Source organism: Stegodyphus dumicola, chromosome 12 (genome assembly GCF_044657685.1).
Source record: "Stegodyphus dumicola isolate Sdum_Otavi_A_Nest chromosome 12, ASM4465768v1".
NCBI classification, from domain to species: domain Eukaryota; kingdom Metazoa; phylum Arthropoda; class Arachnida; order Araneae; family Eresidae; genus Stegodyphus; species Stegodyphus dumicola.
This window is the reverse complement of record NC_140779.1, coordinates 116458906-116476095: the sequence shown is the minus strand read 5'-3', so window position 1 is coordinate 116476095 and position 17190 is coordinate 116458906. Positions and strand designations below refer to the sequence as shown.

Genomic DNA, 17190 nt, shown 5'->3' with positions numbered 1-17190 from the left:
CAGTAATTAAATGCGCTATTCGTTTGCTCGAATAATTAAAACTTATAACTTGTCGGTTTTAATTATGTATCTATATATCCATAAGTAAATTTGTTTAAGTATTTCCTAATGCTATTTTTTAATTGAATTCACGAGCATTTCGAATATTTCTGAACAATCAATTTAAAAACTAAAGGATATTTTATGAAAATGTTATCTGTTTAAAGACAGTATTGAAAAAACATGCTTACATGCTACTTTTTTATTTCGTGAAGAATGTCCACGTTTGTTTGTTGTTTATAAACCACTACATGTTCAAGCATTTTCTTGGCGATTAAACATAGCGGTCTAAAACGAAAAAAGCAACCCTCTTTGCCTCCTACTGAGAACTGTCATTTAGAGATCTCCAGGGTTCCAGAAATAAGGGGGGCAGGAGACATCTGCACGGCCGCTTTAAGGCGGTCATAACGCTTTCGAGGTCTTCACCACTGACCGCCTAGAACCTTCAGTAACGCTTTCGAGGTAGGCCATCTTGACCGCCTAAACCCGGTCATAACGCTCAGAGGGTTAAAAAAACAATAAGTTTGTTAACTTTATTTTTCCACCATTTGTATATTAATACATGTCAAATTAGAAATAAGCAAAATTATTTTCTTAATTTACTATGCAGCAGAAACCCATCTACATCTTCCCACATCTCCAAATTACTCCTGTTTAAATAAAAAGAGACTGTGTGGAAAGACTCTGTGGAACACAATTGGACTATTTTGTATAAAAGTTTATAATATATGGTACTATAAACATATTTTCAGTTCATTTTGGTGTAAATGATCATAAAAGTTATGCATTAGGCATATTATAAATTACCCGAATCAGAGTATTATGGACATGCACTTGCTAAGATATGCAGAAAATAAATGCCTTGACAATGTGGCACATGTAGTACATAAACAGATAAAAAATGGAAAAATATGCTTCAAGTAACAATGCGTTCCTCCCCCCCAAAAAAGCCTTTTCTCAATAATTACCATAACAAATTTACAAAAGTAATACAGTCAAAAGTCGTTAATTCGGACCTCAAAGCTACAAACTTTTTGCGCGCGCGTAAGACCTTTACGGCTGCGAATATGCAGATAGCGTTGTTCCTTAATCTTCGAGTTGGATCCGGCTTATTATTTTTTGCAGACTATTAGAGCAATTTTATAAACGTAAGCTTGAACTTTCGATTATGTCAAATAGAATTTCCGATATATATTTACTAATATGTAGAGGATCTACAAAGCGAGGGGGAAGCCGCAGTGCGCAATGAATTGGAAGTTGATCTGTCAGCACTATCCTTATCTTCAGGGCAGATGTTTTTATTTTATTTGGGTTATAATTCCTTACTAAATGCAGTATTTCATCTCGATGTACTCCGTCTTTGATATGATTTAAATCAAATTCCTCGTCATTACAATTTGCTTCCAATAGTGAAGAAAGTGAGATAGAGGTTATTAAAAATAAAAAAATTTCGGTTGACAAATTAGTCGGTATTCTCGACACAGCAATTATAGGACTTGAACAGCGGAACTTTGTAACTGAACAAGAAATTATGTCTGTTTATAGAATTAAAGAAAAAGTATTATCACATAAAACGAAGCAACTTAAACAACTTACACTGAAAGAAATGTTTAATAAAGTAAACAAATAAATATTAAGCTTTTTTTTTGTAAATTTTGATACCCTTTAGATCATAATTGTTCTTTATTTCATAAATTATGGTTTCATATTTTTAATTTTATAATTTCTGCATGCCATCTTACTAGATTTAAACTGATGATCTATAATCCGGAAAAATCGAAAATCCAGAATCGCCGAAGTCCCGATGAGTCAGGATTAAAGACTTATGACTGTAGTAGTTTTGTTTACAAAAACAGAAGAACAAAAGTAGTAGAGACAAAAAGTAATATGGATATGAAAAACTGAGATAGTCCCAAATAAGTTTTTCAGATGATTTTGGTGGAAATAAAATCAATCCAAAACAATGCCTATTTCACTTAAATGCAGCTAAAGAAAGTAACCTATTAAAAAAAAATGTAGGTACTTCAGCTTTAATTATTCTACGCAACAAATTTGGCTTTTCTAAGATACAAATTATTACACAGGTTTCTTGAAAAAAGCAACGTAATTATGCAGCATCATAAGTAACATACCCACTGTTTTTTCTTAGTTTCTTCAATGCATCGAATTTTTTCCCTTTCTAGTCTTCTACATGCAAGTTCCACAGCTTGTTTCTTGTCTGCTTCAAGGTTAGCTCGCATTTCCATAACAATCAGATCTGTTAAGCATTCAAAATATGTTATAAAAACTATAACACAAATAACTTTTTAAAATACACATGCATCCCCTCCCAAAAAATGTGTTATAAAGAATGTAAATATAACTGTCATACATTCACTGTCTTTCTAAACATTTTCTGACAATTGTAAATGTTTGATCATATATATATATATAAAAAAAAAAAAAACTTCATCATGATATAAAACATACATACACAGAGAGTATATAAGGATAAAAAGCCATTTAAAATTGGTTGAATTCATTTATTACGGGAACATTAGCATTATATTAATACAAACCATTTTATATCAGTATGATGTATATCGGCTTTTGGCAATAATGCACGAGAATATCTAATTTAGCATGAACTGATTCTAATATTAAATATTGTCATATATTATTTGCTGCTAGATATTCTGTAAGCAGGGTTTGTACACATTTTTCCATACAGAAATTAAGTACTTTTAAGGACCATCAATGAAAAAAATAAAGGACCTATGAGCAAAAGGAAACTGAATAAATTCAATTTAAAATATTATCTATGCCTGAATTTCACTTATGTTATACCATCCTAAAAATAAAATCGATCCCTAAGTAGCATGCATTATTACTAAACATGAATTAATATAATTATTAATAAGTTTGAGAATCAAATTAACTTTAGAGAGAGACCTGCTGATTTGAACAAACCTGAAAGGCCTGATGTAGCCACCGTTGGCAAGTGTTGAAAGTCAGTCAGGCTTTTTTTGATGCAGTTAGTGACATAGCTTCATGTAGAGTTCCAGCGATTGAAACCCAGTTAATATACTTTAAGTTTCCAATAAGCCATTAAAGCACCAGAGGTGATAAGTTGTTTTGTATTATTTTAAGTCTGACTAGATGCAAAGAGAAAGTTTTACTTGAATTTTTACATTTTTGTAGTTTATCTTGTGACCACAGTGAGTGTTAGGTGAAAGGCTTTTTAAGGTTAAACAGTTAGTTATAAATAATTAAATTAAGTAGTTTAATAACCTTAGTAATTATGGATTTACATGGCCACTATTAAATTTTATTTTTTAACAATATTTGTTAAAAAAGCCCTGTTAAAATCAAAATCCAATAAAATTTCACAGTTTAAAATACATGCAATTTATGACATTGATTCTTAGGATAATTACACATTAAAAGCTACAAAACATTTATGTTTTGTAACAACAACAGTCAACAAAATAGTTATCCGTCATTTTAATTTGAAGCCTTCCAGACATTTTGGCTAGTTTATATTGATTTACTTCTCTTTAAGCTTCTTTTCTAACAATTAGAGACTTTGTTTCAATATGCAAACCAATGCTCTTGCTAGCTTCTGCATGCTTTATTTCCTAACTTGTCAACCTCTCCACAATGTACCTATGAGAGTTTACTTGATGTGGTAAAAGTTAAATAGTCCAAAACTCCCGATAAATGTGACGCATATTATCGCTATGTCTGACAGTAACTACAATATCAGACAAAGGTTTAAATAAGCCTCTTATTTAAAAAGAACTTAAAAGATAAAGGTATGTTCTGATGCTAACAAAATCAATTACAGCTCACGGTGACATAATTAAACAAGAACAGTCAAATTCAAACTAAAAATGTGGACTAGTGGTCAAAGATTATACAATTTAATTTAAATCTAATCTGGTGCAGTAACTCTATCATATGAGGAAATAGAAATGAGAAATTATAGTAAAGGGTGAAATCATAAATAATTGGGTAATTTACATAGTAATAACTGCACATATCTTTGAAGAATTATTTTCTTTATGCATTCAGTTTCTTTCTTCAACATGTTTCCTTTTCATTTTAGAATTTTTGGATTTAATTAAGGATGTTGGTTATTCTAAAAAACACTAAATGCATTTAGAATGTACAGAAAAAGCGGCTAGTTTTATTTCTTTAGTAATATGAATATTCAGAAGAAATATGAAATATATATGGTAAAGGCCAGTTACAGAGCTGATGTGGCAGAATTTTTGGAATTGAATGACACACCGAACAACAAAATCTAGAAATGGCAAAACTTTTAGAATTTAGAGCAGACATTGGAAGCAAAATTTAGGATCCACAGAGATTGCATCAGGTGGGAAAATGCCTAGTGCTAACTACGTGTACGATGCATTAAGAAAAATTAGATGAAGCTTTTAAATTGTAAATTTTCAATTTCTTTATTAATAAAAAAATTCCTTTCTACAATGCCTGCCCATGTGATAAGATTAGATGCACCTTTGATATTTTCCATGCTTGTGTTTAGTGAAAAGTAGAGAAAATAAAGGGAAGACAAACATGCTAAGATTCTAGTATCAGAAGTAAAACATTCAAATATTATGTTTTCATTGTTCTTCCAGATGTTCTCTAAAAAGTAAGAAATTCATTGCAAACTTTCTGTAAAATACATCCATTACGTGTTGATACCATGGAAATATTTTTCATTTTGTCACACATTACTCGAATCTTCTAAAATCGTGGCAAAGTGTAAAATTAATTTTATAGAAAAAACTGATGCATATTCTGAGAATTCTAAATACTCCGAGACAATTACATGGGGAAAACTCTTACTATGAAAAAATTAAAAAAAAAAAAAAACATTTTTAATTAATTACATAGATAACTTTGCTTTTGCTAAGAGCTGTTTCGTAAATTGTGCTTTATAGCATTATACCTTGTTTATTTTTCAGATTCAAAATACTGTATAATAAGTTGCCAAAATGAAACTTTATAATATGACAGCAGAAAATAAAAATGTTTTATTTTAATGCTTATTTAATATTATTTCAATATATTACAATTATTTTAATGAAATTTATCAATGTTATGGCTTTATAGCATTATACCTTGTTTATTTTTCAGATTAAAAATACTGTATAATAAGTTGCCAAAATGAAACTTTATAATATGACAGCAGAAAATAAAAATGTTTTATTTTAATGCTTATTTAATATTATTTCAATATATTACAATTATTTTAATGAAATTTATCAATGTTATGATGTTTTAAAAAAAATGTCGAAAAATTCTCAGATCTCGTAATTAAAAATTTTCTATAGAAACCGATTTTAAAATCACCAAAATTTTGATAAGTCGCAAAATTTAGAACCGTTTAATAAAAGAATTCCCTTGCTTGTGTCGAATGAAAAGAGAGTGACAGTGCGCTTTTACTCTGTATCAGATAAAAGAATGTCTGGAACAACAAAAGGAAAACATGAAGAATCAAGATTATAGAATGAGATATTTCACTTAGCCGCCATCAGTCGGCGAAGAAAGATGAAATTAATGAAAATAGACTAGCACTGTGAAAAAAAATTTGGATCGGTAAGGTAGTAGGTATTTATCACCAAAAGCGAAAAGTTGTTTAAGGGCTCTTTATTAGAAAAATTGAATTTCGTTATGCTTATGTTTCACTCCTTGCTCACAACCTCGAGTATCCCATCACTTATATTAGAAATAGAAACAAGTTATAACCCATGAAACCATTCAAAAGATAACCATATACATCAGTGAATTGCCAAAAATATTCCTTCAAAATGCTAATTTACACTCAAAATGGCAGTCGTAAAAACAGACAGAAATTTTAGATGATTAAAATTAAGGACCTTTTGCTGATTTTGGCGAAAATTAAGGACATTTAAGGACCAAAAATCTAAGGACTTTTAACAGGGTTCGTAGCCACATTTTAGTTAAAAAAAAATAAGCACCTATAAGCACTTTTCAAGCACATTTTAAGGAAAAAATAAGCACCTGTCTAATTACATTACACACAACTGCATAACCTTAAAAGAAAAATCAGACTTGTAATTTAATATATGAGCAATGCAATATTTATTAAGAGAATGAGCATTACCTCAACCATGGAAAACAATTAACTTTTTTTTTTTTTAAATTTTAAATGACAGTTCAATTTACAGAATTAGTTTACAATGAGAGAGAGAGAGAGAGAGAGAGAGAAAAACTATGCAGAACTAAACTATATTACAAGATTTAATGACAAAATTTCAGTTCAAAATATAGAAAATAAATAATAATAAGCCATATTAATTGTATTCGTTTGACACCTAATAATAAATACAATTTATTTTTCCACTTATTTAAATAATTTACCTTAAATCAAAATTCTGAACATTTTCTAAATTTTCATTGCATAACAATTTTCCCTTAACATATATTCCAAGCAAAGTAATTTAAGTAAAAAAGAGGCACATTTCTGAAATCAGGAGACGGTAAATTGCTTCATGCAGTCATCCTTTAACAGTAAAAGCTTAACTAACCCGCATACTCGGAAATTGCCGAATATTCCGGCTATTAACTGGAAAAGAGGAGTGGGGAGATTGTAACCGTTCTCTAGATTTCTCGGCTAAATTAATGATTTTGACATTTCGATATGTGCATCATATAAAAATAGACCAACGGATCTGAGAAATATTCTGCAGTAAAACTCTTTTAAGTGTTCATTAACAAATCTCAGAGTGAACATCAAAATTAATTATTGCTGCAAAATACCGCAAACATTATTGTGCAATACGTGCGGCGTAATTCTTCCACATGTGATATTATGCAATCGGAATCAACAGCTGCCGGTATTCGAAGAATAAAGAACTAAATAAAGGAAAAGAAAGAGACTTACTAAACTGGGGCGTTTCTGATTCTAATTTTCAACAGACTGCATTAAATTTCCGGAATAGAATAAATCTTCGCTTAGGTTGGATAAACCGCAAAAACGTTTAGTCCTATTCAATCCAGATTGGACAGTGACAAACCACACACACACACACACAAAAAAAAAAAAAAAAAAGTCCACTGCTTCAATATTAGAGATTTTGCGGAGAAAGAGGAGAACCTCCCAACCTCCGTACTATATAATGTATTGGGGGGGGGGAAAGAAAATTATTCTGACTATTCGATTACTTTCCTTTTATTTAAGCCATTCCGAATATTATTCCTTAGAAAGCTAATCTGTGTAAAAACACACCCATTTTTGAAAGTTTATCTATACTTCATCAGTTACTGCAACTATATTATTATAAATATTCATGCATAGACTCATAATATAAGCATAACGATCATAATAAACACGAATATGAACTGACCACGTGGAACGAGAATGCAAATTATTAAAATCTTGATAGAAATTCAAACGTGTGTAGTATTTGGGTGGGAAGAAAAGAATACTGAATGTACTGGAATTTTCTACCGTTTTCTACTAATTCTTTGACCAATAGAACGACGTGCACCATAGGTTATGCTAATGCAGATAAAGGGGGGTGAAAGCAATTTCCGGGAGTATGATTCACCACCTAACATTGCATATAAGAAAGAAAAGTTGTTTATTTAGTTTCGGCTTTGGTACGGGGAAAAAATGCACGTTCATTAAAAAAAAAAGGATAAAAAAAAGCACTAAAAGCAAAAAATAAGCACTAAAAACAAAAAAAAATAAGGGCTTTAAAGAAAAAGTAAGCACCTATAAGGGCCTTTATATTTTATTTTCAAATATAAGGACTTGTAAGGACCGCTACGAACCCTGTTTAAGGACTCTTCAGGACCGTAGGAACCTTGGTAAGTATTCATTTACAATCCAAGATGACAACAACTGGCATCCTCCTACTATAACGAACCCTGTTTAAGGACTCTTAAGGACCGTACAAACCCTGGTAAGTATTCATTTACAATTCAAGATGACAATAACCAGCATCCTCCTACTATGCTTCATATATATCAGATTAGGGAATGATTTGCAGATCTGGCAGACGAAAAGAGGGTTGTGACATTACACAAGTATTATTATTGACAAACATTATATTACTGAAAGACGCCCTTAAAACAAAACACAGAAAGTGAAATTACAAAATCTCTATCATCATCAATTATATATTAGATTTTGGAGTGTTTACAATTTAAATATGCCAGAACTTTGAGGTATTTGATTATTAGCACAATAACTTTTGCACAGATTGGCAATCTTTACAGAAGAAAAAGAATGATGATTTATAATTGCAAAAAATTATTTATTATATAAACGTTTTCTGTTTTAATTAGGTACTTATCCTGAAAATCAAACTATAAACCTTTTATTATTTGCTTTCTGCTTCTTTTGTGCAGGTGGAAATTTTGTAGCAACCACATTGTATACTCAAAGCAATTGGTCCATTTAGCAATTTTTTTTCCAAATATTTTTCACAATTCCTTTCATTGTAGATAAATCCCACAGAGCATATTTTAAAATTGAATTTAACATAAAAAAATATCACTAGCTGTCTATAAAATCATCACAAGTTGAAAAGCAACAAAAATAAACCATACAAAAGTGAAGACAATGCTTAATAAAATTGTAAGATTCTTATGACATGGTTGCCAGATTTCAGCACATTCTAAAAAATTAGTTTTACCAAGACATTTGTCAGTACCCAATATGATAATTGACGAAATTCTTCACTAACATGAAGTATCCACAATGTTTTGTATTTTTAAACATTAAATGTGTTCTCTCACATTACAGCAGTAGGAGTTGAAAATACTTTTCCATTGCAGACGGTTAATCAGATCAACAGCTATTACTTAGAATAAACTTTGAACTATTACAATAGCTACATTGTGATATGAACTGATATTTTTTGAACCAAAATGCTAACTGTTACTATCAGGTGGATTGACTGTATAACAAGAAACATCTAATTATAATCAGAGAATGAATTTACGATATTAAATGCAGAATAAATAAACATATATGCTAATAAAACTGTATCTGTGAGTGTTATAAAAATTCTCATACTCATATTATGCCTGAGTTCATTTTTTTCTTGAACATGTTTCCAATGTTGAATTTGAAATGCAGTGAAAAGACAATTCAATTTTTTCTTCAACTTTATAACCTCTTCTTGTAAACTTTGGGTATCAGCCTCCTATAAAATTTATAAGTCAAATATATAAAACTGAACATATTACATAAATAATCAGTAAAATAATCTACACAAATTTCACATCTAGAATCATAACACAATTTAATTGTACAGCATATAGATATCCAGCATATTTTACAGCATACAGATTACAGCATATGATCAGCGCATAGATATCCTCAACAAATAATCATATTGTAAACACATTAAGGAATATAACAAATTTTGTTCAGAAACTAAACATAATAATCAACAAGACTGAAAATCTTCCCATAAGACAACCAGGCCTTGACATTAAGTGAAAACATTATACATCCAAGTGGTTGCAAGTTTTTATATAAATTGGCAACCACATTACAAAAGCAGTTCTTGACACATGCTAAGATGTCAACTAGCATGATGCAGAATCTTTTATACATTCAGATGAGCTAAGACTATAAAAACAATCATATCAAATAGCTTTAACATAACATAGTTTTAATATTTCTACCTAATAAATTATTTTCTCAATGTTTGTGGCTTCATATATTTTGGCATTTATTGATTTGACAATTGTAGAAAACATACATCTTGTTTTTTACAAGGAGTAAAAGTCAATCTTTACAACTGAAAGATTTTTGAATTTCTGTAGCAAGAGGATTAATAGTACTGTAAAAATGTGGACAAAAAGTTAAAGACATCAACACGTGCCAGAAAATACAGATGCTTTGTTCTAACTGAGATTCACTAACAAGAAGCAGCATTTATGCACTACAAAAGCAGAACCCCCATCGCACAAGATTTCAGTGCACAGTTTTCAATGTAGGACTCTGCCTGAATAATAATAATAATAGTTTTCTACAATATATCAACAAAAACAAATCAAGATGGATAGCCCTACTGGTATTGTAGTGTAATCACCATACTCTGTATTAAAAACAAAAATAATTGTTGTTTAATAAAACCTTTCTACTGGCCGCTTTTTTGGGGAGCCAAAGGGTGAATTAACTCAAATATATTAGATTGTATTGGCACTTGATTTCGATAACCTGAATGTATCATTTCAAAGTTCTCTGTTACAGTTTTACCAGCTTTAATACTCCTCATTATTTAATCTTTAAATTAATATTAACAATGTCAATAAAAAATCAAATAAAAAGTTCTATTCAAATGTCTTCATATATGCAGTAGATAGTCTGTAGAAGTTGAGAAGTGCTAATAATCATCACCACTAGTTAGCATTTGTATCTTTTGCTGAAAAAATTATAGCTACAACATATATTTCTCTTGATGAGATGCACCCAATTTAAATTCAACTCAAATTGATAAAATTTCACTGATTTAATAATGGAAAATTAAACTGCTGATTTTTTTAAAACCACCCAGTCTATATATACCAAATATTAACACTTTCTGTACAGATCTTGCAGTTGTCTGCAATTTTCTGTACAACATGGGTGCTCAAAGTTTTTTTTTTTTTTTTTTTGTCATGCAAGAATGAAAATTAACACACTCCCTTCCCATATAAGGGTAGTTAAAAACATAATTTATAAAGGTTTTATTATAGAAATATGCTGTTTTCACACATAACAAACAAAAACAAATAAATTAATGAGATGGATGAGTCTGCATATTTTTGACAAGATTTTCAATTCATGGTTGATGACACACTGCATGAGTGATTGATACTGACTGAACTGAGGCCCAACTAAGACTCAAGTGCAGTATGGTGGAGTGATGCGAGTAGTGCAGCTGGCAGAGTACCACTCGCTCCATCTCCTTGCTGTGTCTTCCTAGGAGGACCCACTCCCACTTTGAAAATCAATGCTTTACAATATTCTAAACTTAAAAACAAATACAGTGTCTCACAAAAGTGATAAGACACTTGTGCTTTACAAAAAGAAACTGTAATAAAATAAGTTAAAAAAACACATAAAAATTTTTTGTGGGTGTGTTTCACACTTAAATTTAGTAACAATTATTACATAACATACATTTTCTCAAAATATTAAAATAGTAATTTAATAAAAATACAATTGTTTGGAAAGGAGCAAAAAATGGCTCACATAAGTGATGGGACACCATTAGATACTACTACGTACTACAATAAAAATATTTTTTGGGGTTTTTATTTTTACTCAAAAGCAATTGGCAATAATTTATAAAATCGTCTGCAGTCTTTCTCTCCAGTTTATTTTGGAATTTTTGTGTTTTTTAGCTCTGGGCAGCCATGAATGCTAAACGAAAAGAAACTTTGCCTGAAATTCGAAATTTAGTTATTAATTTGCATATTGAATGTGGAAAATCTATTAGAGAAACTGCTGAAACAGTTAACATGAGTCAATCAACAGTTTTCAATATCATTAAACGATATAAAAAGAATCATATGTTTCAGGATAAAAGAAGACCTGGCCGACCATCAAAGCTATCCAATGGAATAAAGCGAATTATCGTTCATAATAATAATAATAATAATAATAATAAAAATCCAAAAATGAGTGTTCCTAAAGTTGCTGCTGATTTACAAGCATTATATGGAGTAATTGTTAATCCTGAGACTATTAGAAAGTAATTCGATCTGCTGGATATCACGGTAGAGCAGCCAGGGAAAAATTCTTCCTAAGTGAAAAGAATAGAAAACTCAGACTAGCTTTCTCAAAATCCAACATAAATAACAACTCTGATGACTGGAATGAAGTTATATTTCCTGATGAGAGTAAATTTAATATATTTGGTTCTGACGGTAGAATCTTGGTGTAGAGAAAACCCAGGAAAGAATTTCGAAAACAGAACTTGGTGCCAACAGTAAAACATGGTGGAGGAGGAGTTACAGTATGGGGGGTGTATGTCATCCGATGGAGTTGATAATCTTGTTTTTATTGACAGTATAATGGATCAGTACAAGTATATTGACATTTTAAATCAAAATTTGAAATCTTCAGCACGAAAATTGATCCTTCATAACGATTTTAAATTCTACCAGGACAATGACCCCAAGCACACTGCTTTGAACGTTAGACTCTGGCTGCTGTATAACTGTCCTGAAATAATAAAAACACCACCACAATCTCCCGACTTAAATCCCATAGAGAATATTTGGCAAGAATTGGAATCAAGAATTCGCAAACACACCATTTCTTCAAAACAACAATTAAAATCATTGCTTCAAAAAGAATGATGTAAAATTACTCCAGAAATCACAAAAAAATTAGTCGAATCCATTCCAAGAAGATTAAATCACGTTTTAAAAGTAAAAGGAAATCCAACAAAATATTAAAACATTTTAAGAAGTAAAATTTTTGAATAAATATTTGATGGAAAAGTAAGTGTCCCATCACTTATGTGAGCCATTTTTTGCTCCGTTCTAAACAACTGCATTTTTATTAAATTACTATTTTAATATTTTGAGAAAATGTATGTTATGTAATAATTATTACTAAATTTAAGTATGAAACACACCCACGAAAAATGTTTACATGTTTTTTTAATTTATTTTACTACAGTTTCCTTTCGTAAAGCACAAGTGTCCCATCACTTTTGTGAGACACTGTATAATGTCTACTAATAAATAAACATACAATTCCTATTTCAAAATCAAGGATTGTTTAAAAACCTCAACAGACTCAGCAAATATGTAAAGAATGTTAAGAAATTTTTAAACACCATGCTTTAAGTAATTACAGATGAATGATACAAATTATACTTACAGAATTCTGACTTGCTTCTTGACTAAAATTATTTTGTTCAATAATCTCCCCATTTAGAAAAGCATCTTCTGTAGAAGAGAAGAGGAGAAAAAAATGTAAGAAAAGAAAATATCACTATCATTGGCCAATATCTGTGAAATATTTTCTTGTTTTCTGTCAAGAAAATTTTAGCTCTTTTTTTTTTTTTTTTTTTAACCAATTTTAGACACAATTTTTCTTTGATTTCAAGATGCAATTCTTTACTTCAGATCTACCAATATGTATAATATTCATACTTCCTTCTGAACCAATTCCAAAATCTGGTTAAAGCTGCTGATAATCTGTGATTTAATGAATAGCTTGAATCTTTCAAACTAATTTTTATCTTCATTATTCTATAATCTTTCATTTTCGTAGATGTTAAGAGTCTTAGTAATAAACTTTTTTTTTTTTTTTTTTAAACTGAAAAATCTCCCGAGTTTGAAATTCCTGAAAAGTAACTATAAATTTAAGAGGTCTCATGTTTATAGGGGCACTGTTTACACAGAAAAAAGCGCATCTTAAAATAAAAAAATTAAACATAATGAAACTGACACAAAGAAATAATATGTCATTTTAACATCTCACAATTAAAATTACTTCAAATATTTCAGCCACTAAGTAAAATACCAGTTCAGTTTTCCGAAGACTAGAAAGGAGTAAAATGAAAAAAGGCATTTATATAATTTTTTTAATACATGAAAATAACTGTGAATATTTTATCTGTGTGAAAAGTTTAAGCCCCGACAGAACAGGAAAATGCTTATATCTACACAATATTTTCTGTTTACTTTTTTAAATTAGCTGCTGCCAGTCCTATACACGAACTCAGCTTAAGGTAAATGATCCCAGAAACCTTAATATTTTGTTATGGTTATTAAGATTAGCTATTTGAATGAATGAATACATCATCTGGTTTCTATCTACAAACACCTATTGGAAACCCCAGATTTGCAGTGGATTGAACAAAAAAAGTGCACAGAATATTATAGCCAGATAGGAATATTTTTTTATGAAGCATGCTATTTATAGATGGCTTACTTGTCTTCCAAATTATGAAGCATAATTTTGATCAGTGGAATTTAAAAAAAAATACGAGTTATTTAACTCATAATGATGCGCCCAATTCCCGCCACTTAATAAAAAATTGTCTGTTTAACCGTCACAAGAGCGTAATTTTATATTTAAAACTGAATCATCAGCAGGATGATAGAAAGGCTAGCAACTGTTAACTGGTTTGTTGACATGCACAGTCAAGAGATTGGATGGACTCATTTGGTAACTAGTCCCAGGGAGAAAAAAAAAAAAAAAAAAAAAAAAAAAAAAGAAAATCCAAGATGTTTTAAAAATCATTGAGCAATTGTCAGTCATTGACTTAAATAATAAAAGTTTAAAAGACTAAAAAATTTCATAGGTTTCTCATCAAAAGAGGATAAAAACTTGAAAAATGAAATTTTTACATTTTTGTGTTTAAACCTTGTGCCACGCTAAGGAATAATGAAAGGCAATAACTCACTTCATTATGCAGAGATAATTTTTAAGAGTAATCAGTTAGTTATGAATTAAATTATGTAGTTAGAAAACCTTAGTCAGTATGGATTTACATGATTACTATTAAATTTTACTTATTTTTTAACAATATTGTTAAAAGTCCCTATTAAAATCCCAATCTAATAAAATTTCACACTTTAAATACATGCAACTTATGTCATGATTCTTAAACGATATTAGGATAATTATACATTAAAAGCTACAAAACATTTATGTTTTGTAGCAACAACACTTAACAAAATATTTATACATCTTTTTAATTTGAAGCCTTCCCAGACATTTTGGCTTAATTTATATCAGTTTTCTTCTCTTTAAACATCTTTCCTAACAATTAAAAATTTGTTTGAATACACAAACCAATGTTCTGACTAGTTTCTGCGTACATTATCTCCTAAGTTATCAACCTCTCCACAATGTACCTATGAGGGTTTAATTAATTTGGTAAAAGTTAAATAGTCCAAAAACTCCCGACAGACATGAAGCAAGTTATCACTATGTCTCAAAGTAACTACAAAGTCAGATAAACATTTAAATAAGCCTCTTATTTAAAAAGAACTTTAAGGCATGTTCTTATGCTAACCAATTCAATTGCAGTTTGTGGTCATGTAATTAAACAAGAACAATCAAATTCAAACAAAAAAATGTGGACTAGTGGTCAAAGACTAAACAATTTAATTTTAATTTAAGCTGGCTCAGTAACTCTATTGTCATAACAAATTTAAATATCAGCAGCGATAATGCAAAGACAAAAAGTTGCAAATTATCAGAGCTGGCAGGAACTAATGCAACGAGCAAGCGGAGATTAAAAACACATTCTGTCTTCCACACCAAAACCTCAGTTTAAAAACTGCCTAAGCGATTTGCATTCTGGGGAGGAAATAGAAAAGGGAAATTATACTAAAGGCTGAAATTATAAACAACTGCGTAATTTCCATCATAATACATGCATATATATTTGAAGAATAATTTTCTTTCTCTGTATGTACTCAGTTTCTAAGCTGCTAATTTTACTTCTTTAGTAATATGAACATTCAGGAGAAATAGGAAATATATATGATAAGGGCAGGTTACAGAGTTAGTGTGGCAGAATTTTTAGAATTTAATGACACACCGAGCAACAAAATGTAGAAATGGCAAAACTTTTAGAATTTAGAGCAGGCACTGGAAGCAGAATTTAGAAAGGCACTAGTTAGCAAAATTTAGGATCTACAGATATAAGTTTAATATTCCATGTGATTGCACCAAGTGGGAAAATGCCTAGCGTCAGACCTGTGTATGATGCATTAAGACATATTAGATGAATCTTTTAAATTGCCAGTTTTCAATTTCTTTGTTAATAAAAAAATTCCTTTCTATAATGCCTGTCCATGTGATAAGATTAGAAGCATTTTTAATATTTTTCCTACTTGTGTCTAGTGAAAAGTAGAGAAAATAAAGGGAAGATAAGCATGTTAAGAAAAAGATTCTAGTATCAGAAGTAAAGCATTCAGATATTATGTTTTCATTGTTCTTCCAGATGTTCTCCAAAAAGTAAGAAATTCATTGCAAACTTTCTGCAAAATACATCCATTACGTGTTAATACCACAGAGACATTTTTCATTTTCTCACAATTTTCTAAAATGTTCTGGAATGGTGGGTCTATAAATCTTGCTTTCAAATCCTTCTAAACTTTCCAAGTTGCAATGTCTAATGTCCGGAAGAAAAATTACGCCTACCAATTTTGTAACAGCAAACAGCCAGAAATATTTAAAAAAAAAATCAGATGGAAAAAGTGTGAAATTAATTTTATAGAGAAAACTGATGCATATTCTGAGAATTCTGAACACTCTGAGACAATTACATGAGAAAACTCTTATCACGAAAAAATTAAAAAGAAGATATTTTTTAATCAATATGTTATTTTTTAAATACAATTTCAATATATTACCTTAATTTTAATGATATTTATCAATGTTGGAATGTTTAAAAAAAAATCGTCGAAAAATTCTCAAACCATGGAAATTAAAATTTTCTATAGAAATTGATCTTAAAAATCGCCAAAATGTTGATAAGTCGCCAAATTTAGAGCTGTTCAATAAAAGAATTTCCCATCCCCAAATGCGAAAAGTTGTTTAAGAGCTCTTCATTATAAAAAGTGAAATAATTTCGAAATACTTGTTTCACTTCTTGCTCAGAAACTCTAGTATCCCACTATTTATATTAGAAATAGGAACAAATGATAACCCATTCAAATAACCATATTTATCAGTAAACCGTCAAAAATATACCTCCAAACTGCTAATTCACACTCAAAATGGCAGTCATGAAAACAGACAGAAATTTCACAGGATTAAAATTAAGGACCTTCTGCCGATTTTGGCTAAAATTAAGGACTTTTAAGGACTCTTAAGGACCGTACGAACCCTGCTATGTATGTAACAAACAGACAGAACATGCATTGAACAGTGTCACACACACACTTAAAAAAGTTCTTTGACGTTTAAAAAAAAAAGTTTTTTTTTTTTTTTTTTTTTTTTAACTTTCAGTTTTTTTTATCTATTTATCTGAACGTCCTTATTATGTAGGTTCATATATTTTCACTGCTATAGAAAAATTACATAAATATTTATTTAAAAATTTTTTCTGACGGTTTACTTCGCAAAATAATGTAAAAGAATTTACATATAATGCGATTCTTAGATGCATTTGTTTCTAAATTCGCAAATTTCGTCATTTATTAGAAATGCGC

At 29.9% G+C, this 17190-nt stretch overlaps 1 protein-coding gene across 10 annotated transcripts in view; it reads right to left on the bottom strand.

Moving 5' to 3' along the window:
* The window catches only part of LOC118183509 (uncharacterized), a 175200-nt gene that overhangs the window by 40016 nt on the left and 117994 nt on the right, over window positions 1-17190 (bottom strand). For all 10 annotated transcript variants that reach the window (XM_085806847.1, XM_085806851.1, XM_085806848.1 and 7 more), the window contains 3 exons: window positions 12893-12960; window positions 9080-9209; window positions 2172-2296 (listed from right to left, as the gene is read on the bottom strand). In XM_085806847.1, coding sequence (XP_085662973.1) covers window positions 2172-2296; window positions 9080-9209; window positions 12893-12960 — 323 coding nt within the window. The remainder of the gene's footprint in view (window positions 1-2171; window positions 2297-9079; window positions 9210-12892; window positions 12961-17190) is intronic.